This window comes from Panthera pardus, unplaced genomic scaffold (genome assembly GCF_024362965.1).
Source record: "Panthera pardus isolate Hobbes unplaced genomic scaffold, ASM2436296v1 HiC_scaffold_13, whole genome shotgun sequence".
In the NCBI taxonomy this organism is placed as follows: Eukaryota; Metazoa; Chordata; class Mammalia; order Carnivora; family Felidae; genus Panthera; species Panthera pardus.
In genome coordinates, this window is record NW_026526688.1 from 81,408,720 (window position 1) to 81,421,567 (window position 12,848).

The 12,848-nt window shown below is 39.3% G+C and overlaps 1 protein-coding gene across 1 annotated transcript in view; it reads right to left on the reverse strand.

The window, feature by feature from the left end:
- The window catches only part of CUNH4orf51 (chromosome unknown C4orf51 homolog), a 47,096-nt gene extending 35,568 nt beyond the window's left edge, over window positions 1–11,528 (reverse strand). Inside the window, exon 1 of the mRNA XM_053900704.1 lies at window positions 11,198–11,528. Coding sequence (XP_053756679.1) covers window positions 11,198–11,430 — 233 coding nt within the window. The 5' untranslated portion in view covers window positions 11,431–11,528. The remainder of the gene's footprint in view (window positions 1–11,197) is intronic.
- Between the last annotated feature and the right edge of the window lie 1,320 nt (window positions 11,529–12,848).

The window sequence follows — 12,848 nt, forward strand, 5'->3', positions numbered from 1 at the left end:
CTCTCTCTCAAATAAAAAAAAATAAAATAAAATAAACATTAAAAAAAAAAAAAAGAACTTCCACCCATTCAGCTCCAGGACCACTCAGCTACCAGCGCTCACAGGCCATGGGTAATTAGGATGGTTAATCAGAATTCTGAAGGGCAGAGATAGCAGTGTAAATGCAATAGGACTGGACTCTGCACTACTCAGATCAGATGCACTGTCACCTTAACTTACTGCGAATGACGTGATCAGGCTGTTTAATTCCCCGTACCCTAGCTCAGACTTGTCTTGGAGCTACACAGTGTGTTTTCATTTTGTGTTCATTACTGCAAAGGAGAGAAAGAAAGTCTGTCCCGATTTTAACCATAGCACAAATGGTTAGCTGTCCTATCCTCTTGCCTCAACAAACCATAGAAGAACACATAAAATCCACTTCAAATGTACTATTCCAATAAAGCCAAATTTTAATAGGAAAGCCCGCAGGATAGTGATTGTCCGAGGCAGCCATTAAAGACGTTTATCTCCATTATTTGGGAAATAATGTCCACCCTGCACCCACCACACATGCATGCATATTAAACCTTTAAATACTAAGTGAGAAAAATGACCAGAAGATTTTATAAAGTGCTAAAAAGTCCTAATTTGAGATTTCAAGTCGTATTAAACCTTTGAAGATGGCACCCTGAGAGATGGAAATTATATGGGAAAACCTATTGTGTTTTTTCCTCAAAATCAGCGTGCGTGTGGCAGGAAGGCTAGTTGTTCCCCTCTATACTGTGAAGTTGTTACCAGGAAGTGGCCACCCAGCCGAGGAACCCATTTGTAAACATTCTGGAATCTAGGTGGAGCCTTGTGGCTACTCCCATTGCAATGTGACCCAGAGAGGCACGTACGTCATTTCCAGGCTGAAGTGAGAAAAAAGCAGGTGTGCCTTCCCTACCCTTTAAATGGAAACAAAGAACTCTGGCACCCCAGGGGATGGTGGAACCCCCAAAATAAAGGGAATCTGTGTCCCTGGAGCATGTGGAAGGTCTGTGCCTGCAAAACACCCACCTTGGGCTATATATAAAGAAAAAAATGTTTTATTATGCTAAGCAACTGGAATTTGAGGTTTCCATGTTTCAGCGGCTAGTGTTATTCTAATATAACTAAAACAGGGTGGTGGTGGTTATAGATGAGTAAATATAGCTTACTCGTTGGTGGTTTATAGCTTTGGTTTCTCTTCTAAGTTTTTTGATGTACCCAGTCAAGTTCAGAATACCTTACCTGGATCTCCAAACTCTGGTAGAAGTGACATTCTGGGACTAATATGTATGAGGACATTTTGGCCCCAGAATAGCTCATTTTTAAGAATCACAGATCCAGGGTGCAACATATTCGTTTTCTCCCTAAAGATGCCTTGTCTTTCAGAGGCAAATAGAAACCATGTGGACCATAGTCAGGAGCCTAAAAGTTACAAAGACAGCAGCCCTGGCAAATGGGCTCGCAGCTGACTGCCGCACTTACCCTTAGCATCTGTAGACTCTGGGGAGCCAGTCCTGCAGAGTCTGGGACTGAAGGCAGAGCCATGAGGTGATGACACCCTGAAGCAAGTAGAAGAAACAAGTTATGAGTCTGTGGGTGATGAGCCACAGCCTGTGGTTTTAGAGGGATTTTCACTAATCTTTTCATTTGACTCCATAAACTTTTGCTTCTGCTCCTCCTTCCACACTCCCAGCCATAACCCTGCACTCCCATTAAAATCAACCCAAGTTGGACTTTCTCATTACCTTTAGTGATTTGTTTGTTCTATTTCATCATAAAAGGGTAAAACATTCAATTTTTCTACATGAAAAGTTCAAACATTAAGTTCATAATTGTTTTAACAGGATTTGTGAGTCTTTCTCTAGAGAGTGTTTTTTTTGTTTTTAATGTTTATTTGGTTTTGAGAGACAGAAAAAGAGAGAGCATGAGCGGGGGGGGGGGGGGGCAGAGAGAGAGGGGGAGAGGGAGGCACAGAATCCGAAGCAGGCTCCAGGCTCCAGGCTCTGAGCTGTCAGTACAGAGCCTGATGCAGGGCTCAAACTCACAAACTGTGAGATCATGACCTGAGCCGAAGTCAGATGCTTAACTGACTGAGCCACCCAGGTGCCCCAGGGGAGTTGTTTTCAAAATAAGATAAGTGCTATGAATGGAACAGGTGCAAAATAAGACAAGTGCTATGAATACAACAGTAATTGTGTTGATTTCCCAGGAAAGTGTAGAATTTAATAGCAGAGGAGTAATTCAGGAACTTTCAGATACTGTGTCTATCATTCAAAACACGTGTGATACTTTAGGCAAGCAGGGTTTTGGTGGGAAGCAGTTATTTTGTATAGAATGGGCAGTCATCAATTTCTAGAGTGCAGCACATTGTTTATGGCATCTAATTAGAGGGAGAAGAGAGTCTCCAAGCTCCAGGGACCTGGAACTATGTGTGTGTGAGGTAGGTGTAGAGTGGAATTGATGTTAGCCTAGAGAGTCGTAAAATGCTCCTGGACATTCATTCAGCCAACAAACTAGCCCTAATCATCCCTGAGACAGGGCCTGGTATCCCACCCTACATCTTCTCCTAACCTAAAGCAGCAGATGAGTCACCTGAGGGTGTTAATTTTAAAATGCAGATATCTGGGGCACGTGGGTGGCTCATTTGGTTAAACGTTGGACTTTTGATTTCGGCTTAGATCATGATCTCACGGTTCATGGGTTCGAGCCCTGTGTTGGGCTATGTGCTATCAGCGTGGAGTCTGCTTGGGATTCTCTCTCTCTCTCTCTCTCTCTCTCTCTCTCTTTGCTTTCCCCTCAAATTAAATAAATAAATATTTGAAAAAATAAAAATAAAATGCAGATTTCTGAGCTCAATCCAACTAATTAATTCTCAGTAGGTTTGGGGTAGGTCCAATACAGGTAGTCAGTGGACCAGTTTACTAATGTCTATGGGAATCTTCTTTGCTTCTCTTCATATTTTTTATCGCCTAAGCAGACATACCCAAACACTATGGTTTGGGCTGTTTTTTTTTAATGATATATAGAAATACATATAAATGAAATTATACAATACATGCTGCATCTGGCTTATAGTGCTCAACATTACATTGTAACATTATGGTTATACTCAATATGGTATGGTATATGGTTTGTGAATTTCATTTTTAAAAGTCTCTTTCCCATTTTGCTAGTGGATTGTCTTTTTCCTCCTAGATTATAGTATGTTTATACTATATTATAGTTACAAGCCCTCTGTCGGTCACTGAGTTGAAAATATCTTCATCCTCTCTGTGGCTCACATTTTCCTACCTTTAGTGGTGTATTTTGTTACCAGAACTTCTTAATTTTAAAGTGGTTCAACTTATACAACTTCTTCTTTGTGTTTAGGGCTTTTTGTGTTCTGTTTAAGAAGTCTTTGCCAACTGCAAGATCAAGGTATTCTCTGTCATCTAATGGCTTTATTGTTTTGCCTTTCATACTTAGATCTTTGATTCATCTGGAATCTATCTACCTAGAATGGCCTTTCTCCACTGCTCTGCCACCTTTTTCATAAATGATTGTCCATATATACAGAGGTCTGTTTGTAGGCTCTTTATTCTGTTCCATCGGTCTATTTGTCTATCCTTATGCCATAATACCATCTTAATTATTGAGGCTTTATAGTACATTTTGTTATCTGTAGAGCAATCCCTCTAACCTTGTTCTCTTTTGAGGGTGTCCTGGCTATTTCCTTGTCTTGAATCATCTTGTCAAATTCCATAAAAACACCTACTGGAATTGCATAGAATCTATAAATCAATTTGCGGAGAATTGATATTTTTACAACTTTTAATCTTCCAATCTAAGAACACGGTTTATCTCTCCATTTGCTTAGGTCATCTTTGTTTTCTCTCACTAATGTTTTACAGTTTTCTGTGTGGAGATCTTGCCCATCTTTGATTACATTTATTCCTAGAAATTTGACATATTTTAGCCTACTGGTAAGCACTAAATTTCTTTTATATTTCCTTTTTTTAATTTATACATTCATGAAAATTTTGTACCATGCTATCCTTTCCTTTCTTATAAAAATTCATTTATACATTCCTTCATTATAAAAACGTTTCTGCTCTCTGTTCCCCTTGTATTATTTTTGTAACAAACTAATGCTCCATATTCGTCCAGTGGCTTTCAGTAAGGCCTGGCCCAGTTCCTCTTCACTTCAGAAGCATGGTCCAATGTGCTGCTGATTTTTCATAAAGGGATTTGTCTGTATAAGTACCAAGTCAGAAAGGAAAATCATTTCAAATACTTCGGGACTGTTCTGCAAGGCCCTGTCAGAGTTATCATAGTTTTCATCTTTTCTGGGTTTGTACTCCTCCTGAGCAACAGTGAGGCCACCTGGGAGTCCGAGGTTGAGATAGGCAAGCAAGCATTGCCCTAGAACGTAAAGGAGAGTACTTAAACCCCTACAACATCCGGTTTTGTAGATTACTCAACTGAAAAGAGTAACTGAAAGAGTGACTACTCAAAAGCCCCTGGAGCGACACTGAGTTTGGCATCAGGTGGCCATGTTGCTAGAATGGGTCTTTCACCCTCTTACAAAGTGGCATTTCCCATTGTTTTCTAATCATAAGAATCATGTGGAACATATGTTAAACATTCAGATTCACTGATGCTTCAATCAGAATTTCTAAGGTGAGTGGCTTGAGAATCATTCTTTTTAACAAAACAGATCATTCTCATGATCAAACAAGTGTAGGAACCATTGCTCTCAAGAACTATCAACAGGACAGTTTCAGTGCCACAAACCCTGATGTTCTTGCCAAAGTTCTGCAGTTTTTCTTGAAAACACACTCATCAGATTGTTGCACACCTATGGTTAACTTTGAGAGTTTTTGAAAAGTTGATTTTGACAGTTCTTCCAGGATTTTTCTGTTTTTATAGAGGAGTGGATGTACATATATCCTCCCTCTGCATTCTGGAAATCCTGACCTTCATCAGTTATTATTACTGCTGCTGTTGCCATTGCTATTATTATGAAATGTACGTAACCTAAAATTCACCATTGTAGCCATTTTTTAAGTGCACAGATCAGTGGCATTAAGTACATTCACAATGGTGTACAACCGTTGTGCATCTATCCATTTCCAGAACTTTGTTGTCATCTTAGACAGAAACTCTATGTCCATTAAACAATAATTTCTCATTTCCCCCTCCCCCTATTCTTTAGTAACCTCTATTCTACTCTCTGTTGCTATGAATTTTCCTATTCTAAGTTCCTCGAATAAGTAGAATCCTACAATATTTTCCCCTTTGTGTCTGGCTTCTTTCACCTAGCATAATGTTTTCAAGGTTCATCCAAGTTACAGCATGTACCAGAATTTCATTCCCTTTTTAAGGCTGAATAATATTCCATTGTATGTATATACCACCTTTTGTCCATCCATTGTTTGTTGATGGATGTTTGGGTTGTTTTCACCTTTTGAGTATTGCCTTCATGTTTTTTGTATATTATATTTTATTTATCACTCAATTCAAAATATATTCTAATTTTCATTGTGATTTTATTTTAACCCCTGGGTTGTAAGAAATGTATTGTTGGGGCCCTTGGGTGGCTCAGTCAGTTGGGAGTCCAACTTTGGCTCAGGTCATGATCTCGCAGCATGTGAGTTCAAGCCCTGCATCAGGCTCTGTGCTTACATCTCAGAGCCTGGAGCCTGCTTCGGATTCTATGTCTCCCTCTCTCTATGCCCCTCCCCTGCTCACACTCTGTCTCTCTGTCTCAACAATAAATAAACAATAAAAATAAAAATAAAAAAGAAATGTATTGTTTAATTTCTAAATATTTAGACATTTTCTAGTCTTCTCTTTGTCATCAATTTCTAGTTTGATAACATTTGTGAGAGAACATACTCTATATGATTAGAATCCTTTGAAATTTGGCACTTTTTAAAAAAATTTTTTAACATTTATTCATTATTGAGAGACAGAGAGAGATAGAGCATGAATCAGGGAGGAGCAGAGAGGGAGACACAGAATCTGAAGCAGGCTCCAGGCTCTGAGCTGTCAGCACAGAGCCCGATGTGGGGCTTGAACCCACGAGCAGTGAGATCATGACCTGAGCTGAAGTCGGACGCCTAACTGACTGAGCCCTGCAGGTGCCCTTGAAATTTGGTACTTTTTAACAGCCCAACATATGGTCAGTTTTTGAAAATAGCCCACATACTCTTGAAAATAATGTGTATTCTTCAGTTGGTGGGTTCACTTCTCTAGATATGTCACTCAGGACAAGTGTCTTAATCATGTTGTTCAAATTTGGTGTGTTCTTGCTGATATTTGTTTGTTCTACCAGTTACTGAGAGAAGAGTGTTAAAATGTTCAATTATGATTGTGGATTTGCTCATTTCTCTTTTAGCATCTCCAGTGTTACCTTTTTTAAAATTTAACTTTTAAACAATTTTAGATCAACAGAATTATTGTGAAGACAGTACAGAGAGTTCTCATGTACTCCACACCCAGTTACATCTATTATTAGTCATCGTGTCTTCTTAGGTTCCTCCTAGTAGTGACAGTTTCTCAGACTTTCCTGTTTTGATGACCTTGACAACGTTGAGGATTAGTCGTCAGGTATTCTGTAGAATGTCCCTCATTGGGAGTTACCTGATGTTTTTCTCACGATTAGATGAGGGTAATATATTTTGAGGAAGAAAACCACAGAGTTAAAGTACCATTCTCATACCAAGGCTAAAGACTATCAGTATGGCTTATCATTATTGACATTTACCTCTCTCAGCTAGCTTGAAGTAGTATTTGTCAGGTTTCCCCACTGTAAAGTTACTGTCTTTTCTCTTTCTGTGGTCAATGGAAGAAAGTCGCTGTGCACAGCTCACACTTAACTACTCTGAGTTATGCTCCACCTCCTTGAGTACAAGATAACTACATAAATTATGAAAATATTCTGCATGAGGGATGTGTCCTTTCCCCCCTCACTAATGAATTAATTTAGTCATTCATTTATCAGAGTATGGACTGGTGCCTATTTTATACTTTGGGCTATGATCCAATGCTGCTTTATTTTGTTGCTTAAATTTTTCCAGCTTTGGTCATTGGGAGCTCTTTCAGTTGGCTCCATCATTTTTGTTTTGTTTTGTTTTGTTTTGTTTGACACTTTCTTACTATCTGGCACTACAAGATACTCCAAACTCATCTTGTATATCTTCTGCTCCAGTCTGAGAATCACCAATTGTCCAAGAAACTCTGGTTCCTTTACTAGACGATAGTATTAAAAACTAAAATCTGGGTATTTGGTGTGCTCACTGTTCCAAGGTCTTATTTCTAGGCCCTCTCAGCCGATGTCCCATACTGATATGGGCTGCACACAGGGACCAAGGAAGCACATGTGTGCATACTAATCTGTGTATATACATAAGGCGATAAATGTTTCTTTACATAACCATCTATATCTATATTAAGCTAAACACGTGTTCATACTGATGTACTCAATTCTAATCCATTACTACGTGGATCATTCTATCCTCTTCCCTTTGTTTATCATTAAGTTCCCACTCCAACATCCACTGTCTATCTACTTGATTGTTCAGTTCCAATACACGTATACTGGTTTCAGAATTGTCGCCTGTCCCCCTATAGGAAACAACTTTATCAACTAGGGTACAGAGGTTATGTATTGTTCCTTTAGCCTTTTAGTCTCGCAATCTCCATTCATTTCTAAAGTCACTTAGATCCAGGGCCCGTGGGTGGCTCAGTCAGTTAAGCATCTGACTCTTGATTTCAGTTCAGGTCATGATCCTAGGTCATGGGCTTGAGCCCCATGTCAAGCTCTCTGCTGACAGCACAGAGCCTGCTTGGAACTCTCTCCCTCTCTCTCTGCCCCTCCCCCCCAAATAAATAAATAAACTTAAAAAAAATAGTTACTTAGATCAACACTTTATTCCCACACCTCCTTCCGTGAGCTTGTTTCATACATTTGTAATATACATTTATATCGCTTTGTCACATTTTGTATGCCATCCTGGGAACCCTCCTACTTCCTAAATAATTTCTTTAAATCTATACATATTAAATGTTACTCTTTGCTCTGTAAAGTACTATGGGTTTTCACAAAAACTTAATGTCTTATAGTCACCATCACTGTTTCATATAGAATAGGTTCACTGACCTAAGAAATCCTTGTTCTTTACCTACTCAGCCCTCTCCTATCCCCTGTCAATCACTGATCTATTTACTGTCTTAGTTTTTCTTTTCCAAAATATCATATAGTTGAATATGCAATTTGTGCCTGTCAGACTAGCTTTGTACAGTTAGGGCTATGGAGCTAAGATTCATCCATGTCTTCTGTGGCTTAATACCTCATTTCTTTTTATTGCTGAATTATAGTCCACTGTGTGGATGTGACAGTTTTTTATTGATTCACCTATTGAAGGACATTTTGTTTCCTTCCACTTTGGGGCGATTATGAATAAAACTGCTATAAACATTCACATGCAGGTTTTTGTGTAGATGTAAGTTTGCAGATCAGTTAGGTAAATATCTAGGAACGTGACTGCTAGATTATATAGAAAGACCATGTTTAGTTTTGTAAGAAACTGCCACCCCTCTTTGTTTTTAACCGAGTTCCCTATTTGTTTCCTTCAAACACAAATAGCTTGTTTCCCTGGTGATTGTTTCCCTCACCAGACTATAAGCTCCATGAAGACAAGAGCCATATGTATGTTTTGAGCACTGATGTGGCCCCAGCATCTATCCTAAAAGATCTTACATATAGTAGCATCTTAATAAATATATGATTAATGAATGAATAAAAGAAATAATGTAATAAAAAAAGCATCAAGACTTAAAATTATTTATACCGAGCCATATCCCTGTCTAGGCATTCCAAAGGGCAACTTTTTTTTTTTTTTTAATTGAAGTGCAGTTGACATACAATGTTACATTAGTTTCAGATGTCAAAATGCAACTCCTATTTTAACTTTGGCAGACAAGTGGAATTGATAACCCACAGTCTACGTTTTATACCACACTAATCTCCCTTCTTCCAATGTTTCTTGCATGGATCTTTCTTTTTGCATGTTTATGAATTTTATATATTTACTGTTAAAACTGATTCAGAACCAAATGATTGAGACTTCTACCAATTTTCTTCCATCTTGTTTTATATGGCTAGTCAATGTATGTGGTGAATAAATAAGTGAAAAAAAGGTCTTGTGTTTTGTATACTTAATATTCCCCTGCCTTAACACATTTTAAATAACCAGTCATTTTATATTTTGTTCAAAAATCCCCCTTGGACCATTTTCATTGTATAGCAGTGTAAAAATGTCTGCTTAGAGCCTTACAAAATTTTAATCAAACAGCTTTTGCTCAGAACTTAAGACATTTGCCTTGGGGCTAAAATTAACCAAGAAAAAGATTAAAAACAAAAGCAAATTTAGAATTTAATCAGTGCTTTCAAAATGAGCTGAATCTGCCCTTCATCTTCATTTATAACACTTACTGCTTTTTAACCTGTAACAGAATAAGCTGTAGTTATGCCAATGATATATTTACATTTCTGAGGTCCCCCCAAAAAGATAAGCCTCACAAGGTTGGGGTCTTTCATGTCTGCAATGTCACAAGAGGGCACTGGTTGGAATGATGCGTGAGATGATCACACTCTGAATAGGACACAGATTTGAAGTTCTGGACATTTTCACCAGATGTCGTATTTCTGTACTTTTTGAGTTACTAATTTTTTTTTTTTTTTTCTGCTCTGATGATTGGATCTGTTTGGATACCAGATTTCAAACACTGTTTTCAGAGAAGATGACCCTGGTCATGCATAAAGACTCCTCTATCTGGCCAAAAGGTATTTCAGAATTCACAGAATTAGCAAAAGGATTTCCAAAAATAATTCAAGTGTCAACATACTGGAGAGCAACTAAAAATACAGAGACTAGAGGGGCGCCTGAGTGCCTCAGTCGGTTAAGTGTCTGACTTTGGCTCAGGTCATGATCTCACTGCTCATGGGTTTGAGCTCCACGTAGGGCTCTGTGCTGACAGCTCAGAGCCTGGAGCCTGCTTTGGATTCTGTGTCTCCCTCTCTCTCTGCCCCTCCCTCACTTGCACTCTGTTTCTCTCTGTCTCTCAAAACTGAATAAACATTAAAAAAATTTTTTAATAAAAATACAGAGATTAGAGTGTGTTGGAATAAACTAGACAAGGCATCTAATAGAAGAGTAATTCTGAGACATTTTAGTTTTCAGCACTGTTTTGGTGATTTGGAAAGACCCGGAAGGCAGTACAGTTAATAATTATTAGGGCATTATTTGAGAAATTACTCACATCTCAAGTTGGAGTCAAAAATCCAGTCGATTTTCAAATACATTTCCAGAATTTGGATGAGATAGTAGACGATTAATATACAGAAGGACATATTTCATAACAAGTCCTCATAGTTTTCCACTTACGCTTTCTGTCTCAAACTCACTGAGCTATTTGTGGTTGTCTGATCGTACTTGGATTAAACACTTCTTTGCCTTTGTGCATATTCTCTTCTCTATGCAATATGCTTTTCCTTTCCCCACCTCCTAAACCAGCTCAGAGGAAACCTGCTTCACTGAGATCTTTCCAGAAACACAGTACCCCTTCCCCCACCACAGACACCGATAAAATGTCCTTCCTTTGTGATTACTTATTTCTATAGTTTCAGTCACCATATGAAACAAATTCTTTTTTTCTATGGGCCTTTCGTAAGACTGAGCTTAAATACTCAGACAATGTCTTTCAGGACCTCAACGCTTGCATTTATGGATAGACGATACAAGGTGGGGAAAAGAGGAGGATTTTGTCAACTTTCTTTCTGCTCTGAGGGAATTTTTCAACTTCTAAAAGTGGAAAAACTAGACAAGAAACAAACTGAAATTCTCAGGAGCACCTCTTTGCTGAACAGAGAATACAAAATACCTACAATTTAATCAAATACTCACATTTTTATCTCTTCAAGAGTAGATAGTTATACATGATGTTGGGACTAAAAGAGAATATAATCATAATTTCAGCTGGTAACTGACATTTAGCTCTTCTTCCAGCTGACATTTACACAGGAAAATACACAGAGTTAAAAGTCTATGAAGGCTCTCAGGGTCTACAATACCTTCTTCCTCCTACTAGCATTCTTGTCTATTTATAGTGACATATCCAGGTGCAAATTACAAAGAAGTCTTACTGGTTACACTCAGGCCAATGCTGTCCTGCTTTAAGAGAAAATCGGCTGCGTGTGGACTCATCCAATTGTTTTTTCCGGTAACTGCCTGCATATGTCGTCACAGAGGAATGTGACCACCTTGCTTCATTCTGCCAAGATATGCCAGCCATGCGTCTGATCAGATCGAACTCTTGAGAGGTGAGAGGGCTGAAGGGCAGAATAATTTGTGGAGTCAAGTAGAAGAAGTGTGACATCGCTACAGATGCCCTGCTCTGAATGACAACTTTTCAAGCCCTCTACATAATGGAGAACTAATTTCTTTTTAGTATCAAGAAATAATTGACTGGGCTCACCAAACTTTGTAACTCTGATGCTCACAGAATGTATAGGCTTAACTCTCTTAAAGTTGCCAAGCAACAGAACGCAAAATTCCACAAATTCTACCCCCAAGCCCCAGATTTTAACTAGCAAATGCATAAGGTGTAGAACGTTCTGGCCTTTGCTCTGAGCAATATACTGCCTCAAATTATGTCAAGAAAACAGGGGGAAACTGCTTTCCTAAATAAAATAGTGAATCCTAATGATGGTGGTTTAAGAGGTGGAAATGAGATAAAAGAACAGTGCCAAGCATTCATTTTTTTCTAAAGACTGGGCTCCAAGGATCTGGAAGCAAAATGAACTGCTTGTGATGTCAACAATAACAGGTGACTCAGACAGCTTCTCCTACGTCATAGAGCAATGGTGCTTCAGCTGGCTACACAACTAAAGTCACCCCAGGAGCTGTTAAAATAAGCAGCAACTCAGACCTCACCCACCCCCCCATCCCACCCCCATAGAGCCTGATTTAACTGGTCTGGAGTAGGGCCCAGGCACTGGTATATTTTAAAGGCTGACTCCTGAAGAATTCTAAAGACAGCCGGGGTTAAGAATTAAGGTCATTGAAATACCACTGTGAGCCTTTTTTAGGTTGAGAGGTGATAATATTCAATCTTCCATTCACGTGATTTCCTCCATCCATCACTACTAAATATGTTTGCCTATCCTTCTCTGCATTAACAGTTCATTGGCAAATCAAAATAGGTTTTTCAGCTTTCATCCTTTTATCAGCTCTTGGAGGGGCACCTGGATGGCTCAGTCGGTTAAGCTTCCAACTCTTAATTTTGGCTCAGGTCATGATCTCACAGTTGGTGGGATCAAGCCCAGAGGCAGACTCTGCATAGACAGCTGGGTGCCTGCTTGGGATTCTCAGTCTACCTCTGTCTCTGCCCTGCCCCACTCTCCCTCTGCCCCCCCCGCCCCCCCCCCCCCCCGCCAAAAAAAAAAAGCAAAAAAACCTATCAGCTCTTGGAGCAGTTCTCCACCTTCAGTGTTCATTCCCATAACCTGTGGAATTCTTTATAAATGCTGATGTCATACCTCATCTGGATGCAATCAGAGGCAACTCTGCCAGCAGATCCATCACCAGCATTGAACAACCAGCATCTCCATAGGTGTTTGGATGAGCACCTACGGGGCCTGCTAAACATGCAGAGGCCTGAGCCCTGCCTTCAGGGACTGCACAGGTCTGAGGAGAAGCCTAGGAATCAGCATACTTACATTGTTATGTGATGCTGATGCAACTGGTCTTTGAATACTGGGAATGGTGCTCCAGGAATAGAATTCAAACAGCCCT